The 15512-nt window shown below is 40.6% G+C and overlaps 1 protein-coding gene across 2 annotated transcripts in view; it reads right to left on the bottom strand.

Moving 5' to 3' along the window:
* Positions 1 to 14629, bottom strand: part of LOC132378449 (SH3 domain-binding protein 5-like) — a 74186-nt gene extending 59557 nt beyond the window's left edge. Inside the window, exon 1 of one of the 2 annotated variants that reach the window (XM_059945375.1) lies at positions 14074 to 14629. In XM_059945375.1, the coding sequence (XP_059801358.1) occupies positions 14074 to 14145 (72 nt within the window). In that variant the 5' untranslated portion in view covers positions 14146 to 14629. The remainder of the gene's footprint in view (positions 1 to 14073) is intronic. The other variant, XM_059945374.1, reaches the window with a different exon arrangement.
* Positions 14630 to 15512: the final 883 nt, after the last annotated feature.

Genomic DNA, 15512 nt, shown 5'->3' with positions numbered 1-15512 from the left:
CATACTAATGTGGAATATTCTTTAAGAACTCTGATTGAATTTTGGTCTTTAAGGCAGTGCATAATTCTAAACACACCTAATATTTTAGCTGTGGCAATGTGGATACAGTGGCACCCAATTTACCTCAGCTAAATCAATGCTGTTACCACAGATTCTTCCACACTCACTGGGAGGACAAACACTGCCATCTTTTCCCAGACCAACATCGTGGCAATAATGGTAGTCTGTCGGTTTCATGGAGCAACCCACGTCATTGACATGCCCCACATAAGGCTCCTGAGAAAGATGCTCTATTCCGAACCCAGCCATGGGAAATAGGAAAAGATCCAAGTACATGCTCTAAGCCATCTTAAAAATATTGTAACATTGACTCCTGGGAGAGTCTACTCCAGATGTGTTGCTATTGCATTTGCTGACTGCAGAGTTCTGAACTCAAATGAAGACCTTAAACCCTATCCAATATAAATAGCCATCAGTACTGTCACTGTAACTACCCAACCTTCAGAAGCTAGTTCACTTTCCTGCTTATCCTCCATGGTGAGTTTAGCTGCCAATACCCACTATTTGAGTGGTCGGTCCCCCTTCCTACCAAGCAGGAGATGCTTCCAGTGTACAAACTAGTGTAAAACACAATTAATTTATTTTCAGTGATGTACATTTAAATCCAAACAACATTCTTAAAACACATTTAAAACTCACAAAGGATTTCTGTCTTATATAATATTTCCAAATTACAAGCCATTTCAAAAATACGAAGGAATTCCAAAACACAGGGACAATTCTGGAAGCTAAAAAGATATTCCCATGAGCTACAGAAAAAAACAGCCATCCATCGCATGAATGGATTGCACATCACTCCATATTTCTGTCACACTTCTTCGTGCTCCTGGACCGTTCCTAATAAGCCTGAACTGCTCTCTTAATTTATATTATTTCTCTGTAATTTGGTTGACTTCATACATGTGTTACCTTTTCAGATACCTTTTAACACAAATGGACTAATAAATTCTAGAGACAGATCTCAGGTACCCACAATTAACACTGTGAAGCTGACTCTATGAGTATACAAGCCTTCCAACGATTAACAAATCAGCTATTGACCACAGACCCTCTGTTGGCCGTGGTCAACCATGTATATTGCATCCCAGCTGTCTAAGTGATATGCAAGCCAGAGCAATAGGATATCGAGAGCAAGGTATTGCCCGTGCAGCAGAGTCCCCTTCTGATAAATCCAAAAAAATGGCAGAGACCGATACAGTTTGGTGATGCAGGTGTTACCAGTCAATGCTGAACTCAATGTAGGATGGCCTTAGGGACTCCGGCTCTGGATTTTTGCTCGGGGTTCACTCCCGAAGCCTTCCCCATGAGTGAGCATAGCTGCAAGACAGCGGAGGTTTGAGATCAGAGTTTTCCATCTCCTAAGTGAGCTGCCAAACACACCTAATAAGCCACATCTGCCCAAAGTGACTTGTTTTAATGCACCACTATCTCATCTTTCCCCCTTTTCTTCTCAGTAGAAACATTCAGCCAGGCTTAGCAGCTAAGCCACACATAAAGTCCAGGAACTGGACTTGTGTTGTCAGAGGCTATTTGAGATTCACACCATTGGGAGCATTTAATAGGTAGTGGGAGCTTGTCCCAACTACCATTCCCCCCCCCCCCCAGCTATAACAAACTTGAGGAACACAGCTATTGATATGCTAAGTGATATTATCCATCTGGTCTGCAAAGCTTCCTTGAATTAAATAACTCAGCCAGCGTTGTCTAGTTTGAAACAAGCCAAATTAAATAACGCACTGACTTGCACTACGCCTCTTGAGCAGCAAGCCCAGGAGCTGTGGGGCCAGCAAGTCTGTGGCTCCTTCGGCAGTGCCAGTTTGCAAAGCAGTATTTTTAATTTCAGGCTGATTACTGCTTGCCAGTTACATTAAGATCTGTAGACTGGCTCCCATTTATGACCAGGAGCTAAACAAAGAATATTATTTGGATGCTTAATTTATTCAAAAATGCTTAGATATTGACAAGTGTCAGCTGCTAGCATTTAGAAAGCCAAGCCTGGCCAAAAATCAAGAGGCCTCCTGGCCCAGGACAATGAATATCTATCACACAGGACCACTGAATGTGTGGGAGGAGTACCTGGGATGGTTTTATGAACATCAGCCAATCCATTGAGAGGATATAGAGACAGTGTGTGGATAGAGTACACCACCTCACACAGCAGTGCTTCTTTAGTTCTACAATGAAGGGCAACATCAACAGTGATCTTGATGAATTGCAGAGCATAGTCAAAAGCACCATATCGCCCAGTCCTACTCCTACTTATTATATATTCTCATAATCCCAAAGAACTGTTTAGGGAGAAGACATCAACATCCTGTTAAGAAAGCCAAGGCCATGCTTAACTCTATCCAATCTGAACTATCCTCGGTCCTATCCTGCTGGGAAAAGTGCCTTCACATCCTTAAAGGGCAAGGACAAGGTTAGATATTATTAACAAAATAAAATAAATCACTCCAATCACACAATTACACAGAAGAAATCTGATATATATATATAAAACATTAAATTCAAGAGAATTGTTTTAATGTCATTTCCTTCACACAAGTGTTAAGGAGAATGAAATAATTGTTACTCCAATCTGACACAGCACAAAAAAAACAAAAAAGATATAAAGAATACAATAATAATTTGAAAAGCACAAAAGATATAAATACATAGGATAGCTTACATAAATACATAGATTTAATGCATGTCCATACAGAGGGTGACTGACAGGAAATAACAAAATGTGAGTGGAGTGGTTGATCGGCATTTCTGCTTGGGGAAAGTAAGTTTTTGAGTCCTGGTGTGGGTACTCTGTAGACTCCTCCCTCGTGGTAGTGGGGCAAACAGTCCATGAGCAGAGTGGGTGGGATCCTTCATCCTGTTACTGGCTTTTCTCTGTTTATAAATCCTTGATATATCTGTTTATATCATTGGGCAGTTTTGACTAGCCACTGTACAGCTTTGTCTGCCACAGTGCAGTTTCCATACCAAGCAGTGATGCAGCTTGTCAGGATGATCTCTTCTGCACACTTGTATAATGAAAAGTATGGATGTGCAAAGTTCAGCCCCCTCAGAAGGCAGGGGCATTGGTGAGCTTTCCTGACTGTGTCGGAAGTGTTCTGGACCATGAGATGTCAGAATTCTGGGACCCTTTTCATAACAAACAATGATCAAATCCAAGAAGGTCAACGCACCTGCAATTGAGGGATAATCTCAATCTTCTGAGATGATAGTTTTCTGAGGTTCTAAGCTCCTGGGGCAACTTCTTCACAGCTTGAGATTGCACATAAAATACGCACCAATAACTCTTCATCTCAAAGGTCTCAGAACAGCAGGTCAGTGGTGAAGCATAAACTCAGTGTCCTTAATGATGACATTGGACAATATCAATGAAGATGGTGCGTTCACTATCTTCAGTCAACGAATGAAAGCATATCACAAGATGTTTCAGCGAGATGGCGGTGTAACAAGTTGCAGCGGCTTCTATGGGGCCAACAAAAGGTGCTACCATTCTACTTAAACATATATCTATTGATTGCAGGTTACCGCTATTCGTTGAGAACTCAAAGGACTGCAGGTCTACACCATCAGCGAGTTGCGCGCTGGCGGAGATAATGAAGGAGCTGCGCAATGTGCTGCGCAATGTGAGTTGATAGAGGCTTACAGTCAAATAGCGAGTGGCCATCACGGCCGCTTTTCTTGCGATCACAAGACCCCTTTGGACGTCATTGATCTTATACGCTGCAAGCTTGATTCACTGATCTATTGCACATGAGCAGGGGCGGATGGAGGGGGCCAGGTCCCCAGAAGCCACAGTGTTTGCAGCTGCCCAGAGTGAGGGGGCAGCTCTGTTGTGCTTCACTGGAGACAGTGTGGCAAGCTGCCTAAAACGGAGTCGGAGCTGCCCTCCTGGGGTTTCGCTTGGCTGAAGACTAACTCTGTTGTGGTTGACTGCAGATATTTAGCGGCAGTCAGTCAACTTGGGCCTCAAGCTACAGGATCACTTGCTCTTCAGCCACCAGAGGAATGGGCATCTGAGCCATCACGCTCTACTGGGGGTGGAATAGGGCAGGTGTGGTGACTGAAGATTTTAAATGGATTGAGGAGTCTGGACTATATATTTGTCTGGTTGTGTTTTTACTAATATTCTATGTGTGCTTGTATATACAAGTGTAACCCCCTGGGTCGCCTCAGGCTCGCTCAGCTCGTTCTCGTCTAGAGGGAGCAGCCTTCAGCCCCGCCAAACTGGGTAATCAGCTGGTGTGGATGCTGTGTGATGTCCCCGCCTCGCCCAAAAACAGACAGTACACCATATGCGATTAAATGATTACAGTTTATAAAGATTACTATAACTAAGTAATCAATAACGATACAGTATACATGAAGGAAAAGAAAATAAAGAAAAGGCGCCAAACTTATCAAAGGCTGAACCACTTCATGCACAACCATTGGAGCTCAATTACTGAAGTCTTCTAGCCACCATTCGATCCCCTCCGAACTCCTCGACTAGCAGCTCAGGACCACCCAAAGTGGTCAACCAAGCACATCTATCTTCGCCTCCTCTCCTCGGGGTACCTCCTGGCCTTGGACCCCTGCTTGGGGTCCGTTCCTCGCCCAGTTTAAAGCATCGCGTCCTCTCTCTCTCAACCCCTCGCGTTGATCTCCCCAAAAACCCACCAACAATAATTTACAGACTCAGAAGAAAGAACAACATCAATCCCAATTGGTTTACAAAGGAATACAATTCTTGTTATCAGTAAATTTTAACCCAAACTAGCTTCCAGCACTCTCTCGCAACAAAGAAGCATTCCTACTTTCAAACAAAACAAAGAAGCCATTTTAATTAACATACGCAGTAACAAAGAAAAAGAAGAAATCGCCCTTTACACAAGAACTGGGCCTTAAAGCCCAGATTCGCCTAGCCGGACTCCAGTCTCACCTAGCGGGCATTGGGGGCCAGTCGACCGATGATGTCGGTCATTGATATGATATTCTGTATCATTGTACTTTTACTGATATTCTATATTGGTTTGTTGACTTGTATGTATCAAACCTCAGCATCGCAGTGGGGGATGGGAGGTGGGCCTTGGGACTTTTTATTACATGACTGTGATCTTGTGTGTGCTTACTCTGTGTGACTGCCGGTAAAGTGTCTTTTCCCGTCGGCCCAGTGGCAACACTGCCTCATTTGTCTGTATTCATGAGTATTCATATATGGTTAAATGACAATTAAACTTGAATTAAACTGAATTGAAATATCACATCCTCTAATGATTTAGCATATAAACTGCAAGATTTGTACAAAGTTTACAATGGCTTCAAGATTGCACCAAGTTCATATTTTCTGCACCAAGAACATCCTTCTGACACAGTCGTTCCACTATTACTAACACAATGCACTATAGCCACGGCTTGTGAAGATTAAAGATTAGCCTCATTTGTCATAGATACAATGAAACATCGAAGCATACAGTGAAATGTGCTGTTTGCATCAAATCAAATCAGTGAAGGTGATGCTGAAAGCCTGTAAAAGTTGCCACCCTTCCGGCATCAACATAGCATGCCCACGATTCACCAACCCTAACTGTACAAAAGCATACAATTGAAAATTGAATTGACTTTATTACTTATATCCTTCATATACATGAGGAGTAAAAATCTTTAAGTTACATCTCTGTCTAAATGTACAATGTGGAATTTATAACAAATTATAATAAATAGTATGTACAACAGGACAGTCAATATAACATAGAAATACAATTGTATCAGCATGAATTAATCAGTCTGATGGCCTGGTGGAAGAAGCTGTCCCGGAGCCTGTTGGTCCTGGCTTACATGGTGTGGTACCGTTTCCTGGATGGTAGCAGCTGGAACAGTTTGTGGTTGGGGTGACTTGGGTCCCCAATGATCCTTTGGGCCCTTTTTACACACCTGTCTTTGCAAATGTCCTGAATAGTGGGAAGTTCACATCTACAGATGTGCTGGGCTGTCCACGCCACTCTCTGCAGAGTCCTGTGATTGAGAGAAGTATAGTTCTCATACCAGGCAGTGATGCAGCCAATCAGGATGCTCTCAATTGTACCCCTGTATAAAGTGCTTAGGATTTGGGGGCCCATATCTAAGTAGAGTAGGAATGAATCTCAGGAATAGAATACCTGGCTGAGTACAAAGCTAACAGATATCCATTGTGTCAAGAAACTATAGGAAGGGATACAAATGCCAGAATTGCCCAGAAAGCCATTGATTAGAATTAATTCTGCTGACTCTGACAACCGTGTTTCTGTAATCCTTGGCAATTACAGCAGACTCTTTATTGTAAAAACCTAACAGTTCTAGACTATAATCTACTGTCCCAAACCTGAGTTGCATCTTTAGACTGTAAACATTTACTATGGCTACATGGCAGCATCGCAGTTAACACAGTGCATTACAGCGCCAACGGTAAAATCGATCAGTGAGATTGATTAGCGTTCATTTCCTGCCACTGTCCGTAAGTTCACCCTGCACCCACATGGGTTTCCTCCAGTTGCTCTGGTTTCCTCCCACAGCCCACGATGCACAGGTTAGGATTAATAAATTACGGCGATGCTATTTTGACACCAAAAGCATGGTGATGCCCCAACCTGTTCTCAGATGCATTGGTTGTTGACAGAAAGCAATACTTTTCACTGCATGTTTCGATGTTACAATGTACATGTGAGAAAAAAAAGCTAATCTTTTTCTATTTTTAATGAAAAATTACGGATAATGAACCACTGCTCAACAAAAATCACTTGATGAAATTTGCATTAGTGGCTTTGTACAGATAAAAAAAACACACCTTAGTGCATCCAGTAGTGTTACAGTGGAGAGAGACTCATCCAAACTCTTTAACAAAAGCCATCTATATGATTCATGGCAAAGCAAAATCTACTGTTTCTTACAAAACTACATTGCTTTGTCAAGTTCAACAACAGGAACACAGCAGAAGCTACTCAAATTTGCATAACTAAGAGTATGCATCTTTCAAAGATAACCCACGTGACAGAGGATCAATCATTACATATGCTTGTCAAAGCCAAGAAAAATAGCATAAAATGCAAAGAAACATTGAATTTTAGGTCTGTGCTACTACCGTATGGAAAAAAAATCACAAAAGAAAGCAAGGAACCCCATCAAAGTGATTCAATTTTGTTAGACATTTGTTTAAAACATCACTGATTCAAGATGGCTAGGATGGAAATCAGCTATAATTGTGAAACAGGCTCGTGGGACTGACTGTGGTCCTGCCCCAAAACTGCATTAAAAACAGCAGAGAGTTGCAAACAACATTTTTTTTGAAAAAGCCAACACTGGATAAAAAGGCAGCAGAATGATGTTTTGAATGATCCACTGAATGTTATTGCTGGAACATTATACTGTAAATGTTCATTTCTCATAGAATGATTGGGGCCACCTGTGAAATGTCAAAAACAGAAATGGATCTGAAAAGTTAACTGTTCCTCTTTACACATTTGCTGCCTGACTAGTAGAACCCTCTCAGCAATATCTTGTTTTAGATTCCACCATCTGTAGTTCTATTTGTTTCCCAGACATGAAAACCCATTTCCTAATTCCTCAGCTGTTGACAATCAAATTTTAAAATGCTTTTCACTCATCTTGAAACAAAAGACTTTCACATTACTCAACATCTGCACTAAAAACAGATTTCATCAAACTGAACAGCATCAAGAAAATATCAAACATTATGCTGCAATTATACTCCCTGAAATGGGGCCATATAATTGCAAGGATTTCAGAGGTAACAATTAAAAACAAATGTTGAACATACTTCAGTTCTGTTTCAATTAAATAAATGGCAAAATACAACATTTTAATGTTTAAGCACCATGAATAACATTAATTTGTAAGAGCGACTATGTGATCATATATGATTACACATTCAGCAGTCTCATTCTTTAAGCACATTGGTAGGTGCTTTTTTTCCCTTCTATTAACCATTTAAGTGTCGGCACTACGGGTCAGGTACAGACTGGGAAGTGAATGTTTGAACAGACTGTAATCATAGTGATTGCCAATGAATTTCATTGATTTTAAATGACTAACGCCCAAGCGCACCCAGGTTTCCTTTGAACATTAACATTGCCCAAGCACTCACCATTAAAAACACTACACCTCAGGTAACGTTTTAGTGAGAAACTGGAGGTACAGGCTGATCTGGTCAGGATGACAATACTCCTGAAATAGGTTAACGAAATGAATTAAAAACAGAAAACGCTCAGTAGGTCATGGAGCAGATGCGGAGAGAGAAACAGTTAATATGTTATGTCCCTTTGTCAGAAAAACAAGTTATTTTTCAGTACAAGGAGAGGAGGGATGGGTAGAACAAAGGGAATATCTCGGAACAGGGTGAGTCCAATTGAGTTAATGGTTGCAATTACAAGCACATTAAGCTTCTTTGTTTGTGTACAATGTTGTTAATGGCAAGACTGTGGAACATGCCCAGTGTGATCAGATCTTAGATCCAGAATATGAAAACTGAGCCAAAATTATGACAGGCAGAAATAGTCAGTTCTGATACAGAAAGAGTGAATTATGTAAAATTAGAATTTTTTTTAATATTTTATAAAGAATTGCAAAAAAATCCAGATGTAAGGCAAGGTGGTGTCTTCCAAACAGAAGTGGAGGCCACAGACAAAGAAGTCAGTGTGGGAGTGGGATGGGGAAAGTGGCAGACAACCCAAAGTGAGGTTCTGCATATGTTTTAAATCTTGAGCAACACACACAAAATTCTGGAAGAACTCAACAAGTCAAGCAGTATCTAATGAGAGGACATGACTTAAGTCATTCTCGACTTATGTCAATGACAGTAACATTTATTCTGAAAGAAACAGTCAATGTTTCAGACCAAGGCCCTCAAAAAGTCTTGGCCCAAAATGTCAACTGTTTATTTCCCATCTTAGATGCTGCCTGACATTGAGTTTCTTCAGCATTTTGTGTGTATTGAACTTTAAGTTTGTTGTGTTGCTGTGCTAACTAAAACTGCATTTAATTTCTCCAATGCAGAGTAGACCACATTGCGAACACAGATGGGAAATGCAAGTAATTCACTGCTTCATCTGGAAAGACTGTTGGAGTCTCTCTAGAGTTGAACATTCTCATGGTTGCATGGGAATGTCCAATAAGATAGGAAGTGGTTAGTGTTCATGTCCTTTCTAACTGAGCTTTCTAAATGGCTGCATCACTGTCTGGTATGGGAAGAGGGGGCTACTGCACAGGAGTAAAATAAGCTGCAGGGTTGTAAACTTAGCTCCATCGTGGGCACTAGCCTTGGTAGTACCCAGGACATCTTCAAGGAAGGATTCCTCTAAAAGGTGGCATCCTTCACTGAGGAACCCCATCACCCAGGGCACGCCTGTTCTCATTGCTACCATCAGGAAGGTACAGGAGCCTGAAGGCACATACTCAATGATTCAGGAACAGCTTCTTTCCCTCTGGCATCAGATCTCCGAAAGAACATTGATCCCATGAACACTACCTCACAAGTTTTTAATTTTTTTATTTTCACACTACTTACTTAACAACTTAATATATAATTAATATATACTTACATTGTGTACAGTTCTGGTCACCAAATTATAGGAAAGATGCCAACAAAATAGAGAGAGTACAGAGAAGATATATTAGAAAGTTACCTGGGTTTCAGCACCTAAGTTACAGGGAAAGGTTGAACAAGTTAGGTCTTTATTCTTTGGAGCATAGAAGGTTGAGTGGGGACATGATAGAGGTATTTAAAATAATGAAGGGGATAGATAGAGGTGACGATGATAGGCTTTTTCCATTGAGAGTAGGGGAGATTCAACAAGAGGACATGAGTTGAGAGTTAGGGGGGGCAAAAGTTTAGGGATAACGTGAGGGGAAACTTCTTTACTCAGAGAGTGGTAGCTGTGTGGAACAAGCTTCCAGTAGAAGTGGTAGAGGCAGGTTCGATTTTGTCATTTAAAAAAAAATTGGATAGGTACATGGACAGGAAAGGAATGGAGGGTTATGGGCTGAGTGCAGGTTGGTGGGACTAGTTGAGAGTAAGAGTTCAGCACGGACTAGAAGGGCCGAGATGACCTGTTTCCATGCTGTAATTGTTATATGGTTATATAGTTACTATATTTCAGATTTTTTCTTACTTCTATTTTTATGTCATGCGTTGTACTGCTGCCACAAAGACAACAAATTTCAAGACATAGGGTGATGTCACACTGGATTCTGATTCTGATTCACTTTTTACTGAAAGTTGTCCTTCTCCTCTTTCCCAGTTCTGACAAAGAGTCCTGGACCTGAAGTTTCTTTTACCACAGATATTTCTAACTTGCTGAGTGTTTCCATTATTTTCTGTTATTGTTTTTTTAACTTTCTTTTTTTTTATTATTTACACTGTGAATTAGTTGTATTTTGAAGAAAATGCAATATCTTGATGTTCAGTACAGACATGGGAGACTACCGGTGCTGGAAATCTGGAGCAGCACACAAAATGCTGGAGGAACAACGTGGGCCAGGAAGGAAATGGACGGTCAGTGTTTCAGGTCACAGTGGTGCAGCTAGCCGGACTGTCACACCTGCAACACATGCTCAGTCCTGATCTCTGGTGCTATGAAGAGATGACACCTACTTGTACCCTTCAGTACACTGACTTTCTCCCACGTCACAGACATGTATGGGTTGATAGGTTAATTTGCCACTGTAAAGTGTGCATTGGAAAACTGTAGAATCTGGAGGAAGTTGAAGGAGAACAGATTACTGGGAAAATTAATGGTGAACCGGAATGCTCTGTGGACTCTGCCACAGAACAGTGTATTTCACAGCATATGCCAGTAATACTGAAGCTGTTTCTGATCCTTCCAGATTGAAAGGGAACAAGATAATTAACTAATACAACTTTTTAAATTGCAGACTTTTAAACAAACATTATCTTCATATGAGCAAGCCACAAAGGAAACAGAATTTTCTGAAAGCAAAACAACACATAAATAATGGAAGTCCTCACAAACTGCAAGATGCCCAGTGTTTACAAAAGGAAGGTTGTTTTTACATGAGGGATGTTGAGTCTAAATTCAGGAAATAGCCAAGGGCTGCCTCACCCACTTATCACAGAGAATCTCCTGCTAGTATGTGTACTTCATGTTTATCGAAGTGACGACCATAGTAGCTGCACCATTGTTTTCTGCTGCAATTTACTTCAAGTGCAATTCATAGCAGAACAGCTAGCAGAAAATGTCTGATCAAAAAGAAATTCAAAGTCAAGTATGCCATATACTCAAGTATGACAAATAATGATAAATTAAATATAACTTTGAGTTTATTTTATATTGGCCACTTACTGCTAGCTCCTCCATTTTGGACTGAAGATAAACAACAGCAGAAAACAATAATACAGCAACATGATAATGTGGATATGTCCTCGTGAATAACCACGAAGAACAGTGACATAGAGCACATCTATTATTCAAATTTAATCAAAGTGAAAGAAAAATAATATCCACATGGACAATGTGTAAAACTTTGATAAAGGCAGCCAAATGCTCAAACAGTTAATAAATAAAAGGCCTGATAAAAAGAAGCGAAGTTTAACAAAATTGGGCAAATACAATCAGTCAGCTGGTCAAGAGGACAATAACAGAGCAACACACACAAAATGCTGGAGGACCTCAGCGGCCCAGGCAACATCTATGAAAAAGAGTAAACAGTCAACGTTTCCAGCTGAGACCCTTCAGCAGGACTCAGGGTCCTGAAGAAGGGTCTTGGCCCGAAATCTCAATTGTTTACTCTTTTCTGCAGATACTGCCTGGCCTCCTGAGCTTCTCCAGCATTTTGTGTGTGTTGCTTAGTATTTAAATCCTATATTAATTTGCAAAATACAAAAATAAATAAAGAGAACTCAATTCCAACAAATGACCAAATCTAAAGTGTCAGTCGGATCCCATTTTTAATAAAGGTAATAGTATCAGGAACATTATCAATACCGCATATATTTTACTGCAGACCACAATGCAAAGACCTTGCTGTACACAATAGAAGACACAGATTTAAAAGCAGACCTTAGGCCCTTAGTTCCTGCTTTGTCACTCAATGAGATCACGGCCACATTCTAGCACTAACTTCATGTCCATTTATTCCCTTAATATTAACAAATCTGTCACGTTTTTTTGTCCTGTCTCAGTGGCTGAGCCTCCATTGTCTTCTTGGGTAGAGAATTTATCATTTCTGTTTTGAATGGTTGTCCTCTTATTTTGAGACTATGACCCCTCGTTGTAGACAGTCCAATGAAGGGAAGATCCTTTCATCTCCTCTATCAAGTCCAACAGAACTGTGGGTGCTTTCACAAGATTATTTTCCATTCTTCTACCCGCATTAGTGTATCACCACAATCTGCTTACCCACTGCTCCCCACAGCCAACCACTAACCCAGGAATCAATCTGATGAACCTTCACCGTCTGGCCTATATTGCAAGTATACCCTTCCCTGAATCTCCAGTCTATAAGAAATTTTCCTGATGTACTACCACCAAAGCTCTATATGACAAGATACATTCATTCTGATACTCATATGCTCTTGCAGTTAAGGCCAACCTACAATTTGGCTTCCTATTTGCTTTTTATAGATAAGAAAACAGGTCTTCTAGAGTAAGATAATGCAAGGAGACCTTTTGTATATTACAATACAGGAGATTTTGAATAAAATTATGTAAGTCATGCTTTGGATTATAACTAGCAAACATTGTAGTTTATCATGCAAGGTTTATTGTACATTTTATAACTCAGGTGAACTAGTAATAGAACTGTACTGGAATAATATGATGCTTATCAGAGATTATAATGTAGGCTTTGCTGTACAATATAAAATGGGTTTTTTCTATATGATGGATTTCTGGATTAAATGAATATGAGGTTTGTGCTGTAGGTTACTGAGACATTATCACTATAAATCATTTAATGTGATGGATTAATAATGTAAATCTTAAAATATGGTTTTATAATAGAACATAATTAGGACTACTAGATGGAATATTAGAAATATGCTATTGTTATAAATAATACATGGGGGTTCTTGTAGATTGTATTCTGTAATTACAGTTCATACAATATGTGCAGTATAAATCATAATAGAGGTGATCATAAGAGGGATTCTATAAGTGTAGGATTTCAATTTTCTATCCTCCTTTACTCTGTGTCCTACTGTGAATTGTAATATTGAGCTTTACTGTAAATAATACAAGGGTCATCGGAGATGATATAATGAGATAGTGTGGGGGGGGGGTCAGTGTTTTTGCTGGCGTGTCGGGGGGGTTGATGCTACTGCGATGGTGGGGAGAGGGCTTTCAGGGCTTTCATGATCTATCACTCATTCTATGGGGTCTCTTGTTTGGTGAATGGCTGTGGAGAGTACGAATTTCAGGTTATACACTACATACATTCTCTGATACTAAAGGAACCTTTACCTAACCTAAGATTACTACATGATACAGTAAGGTCTTACGGTATTATCCTTGTTTAGATTATAATAGGGTTATTATAGGCTACAGGTATTATTATAGATTGTAATATTGGGGGTACATAGCATGGGGATCACAAGTCAAGTGGGGGTTACTATACTTCTGGTACAGGCCTTAGATTTCAAGACTCTAGGTTACAGCAAATCAGCACTACAGGGATTTTTACTGTAAATTATAAAAAGAGGTCACCATAATGTGGTGCAGGTCTTCACATCGACTGTAATGGGGGAGGGGGTGTAATAATGAGTTTTCTGTGCAGTAGAGTAGGGGGCTTTACCAAAGGTTGCAACATTGGGTTCACGGTAAATCATCACAGAGGAAACTTACTGCACATCAGAGAGGTCTGGGTAAATTACACAAATAGAATTCCCAACCCTGAATGACCTGAATTTATCATTCGGATATTGTATAAAACCTTCAAACCAGCTTCAGCCTTTTTCAATGTTACCATGCAGAACAAATCTGAAAATCTATAATTAAATAAAGATTTTACAAAAATGATTACCTGAATTCTCGGATCGACTTCTTCCTCCTCTGGCACTTCCAACTTCTCATTCCTTTTTGACAATCCGTCCATTTTGTTACTTGTATTCTTATATCCTTACAGAAGTATTTTTTTCAGTATTCCAAGATGGGACTGAAACCCCAGAAGCAGGGAAAGGGGAAATGGGGCAAACTCAATGCGATGGCCCGGGGGACTGGGTTAACAGTGAAGTCACCTTAAAGAACCTCTGGCATACATTCTGCATTGGCTTCACTTCCCGAGGGAGCAAACCCCAGGCTCTGAAAACACGCAAATGAGCCAATAACTGTAAAATGGCCAGAGGAAACACGCCGCCTTATTACAACAGCCGCGCCTCCAAGTCCTTGGGTGGAAGAATACAGACGAAAGCTAACGATACCCTTCGCTCAGCTTGTAAACTGCGCCAGTGAATCAGGCTCCGCTCTAACACAATGGGGAGGCTGCTCCACTGTTCCGCAGACAGTTGGACTGCCGCTACCACTCGCCACAGTTACCAACCCCAACCTACTGACTCCGCCTCTTCCTTCTTGCTGCCACCGCTTTGTTACAGCAAGACATTGACGTGACAAACGCCGGGGCTCTGCATCCCTCCTCCCGTCCTCCCAGCCTCGCTCGATCGAGCAGAGAAGCACTGCCATCAATTCATGCCTGACCCTGTGTTTAAAACAGAATTTTCGCTGTCCGTCTCACACCGACTTCTTGCAGAATGGGACGGGTAGTCTCGGCCTCTTTCCCCGAAGTCAAGCCAATTTGTTAAGTTTTCACTATTGGTGCCAGTAGCGAATTCCCGCACATTGCCGCAATTTATATTCATTAGATTTACATCCTTCTTTTCCTAGGGCTAGATTTTTGGATATTTTTCATTGCCTGTGTTTGGAGAAAGGTCCTGGTTTACTTTAGAAATAACGGGCGGGGATTGCATCACCATTCTTGTCAACTGGAATTTTTTCTTAATGTACTGCCAAGTGGATCGCTGATTCAGACAATCCTTAGGCATTCATGTCAAGAGTAAGAAGTATCATCTGTGAAATGCCATCATAACGCTTTGTCTTCCCTGACATCTTGTCTGCAAATTTCCCCGAGTGTAATGGGAAATAGAGGGTGGCCTTAATTTGTACGGTTTCTATAAATTAAGAGTAATCTGATACTGAAAATTTTAAATAAGGATTCAGTGGCACCTTGGATTGAAAAGTAAAGTTATCCATGTGACTTGACATCAGTATTTATTTTATTTCTAAAATATACATTATTCTTATAGTAAATATATGCAGGAATTATAATCAGTCCATATTTTGGATCCATAGTGTCATCCATCACACGTTCTTAAATGCAGCCGAGCTACTCCTGTTCCCTCTTTAAACAATACACCCTATTAAATGTTTGAAAGGCTGTTTAGATAGAAACCTGTCCTGCGGTGTCCG

The sequence above is a fragment of the Hypanus sabinus genome, chromosome 20, assembly GCF_030144855.1.
Source record: "Hypanus sabinus isolate sHypSab1 chromosome 20, sHypSab1.hap1, whole genome shotgun sequence".
NCBI classification, from domain to species: domain Eukaryota; kingdom Metazoa; phylum Chordata; class Chondrichthyes; order Myliobatiformes; family Dasyatidae; genus Hypanus; species Hypanus sabinus.
Note: the sequence above shows the minus strand (reverse complement) of the source record. Positions and strands in the feature narration are given on the sequence as shown.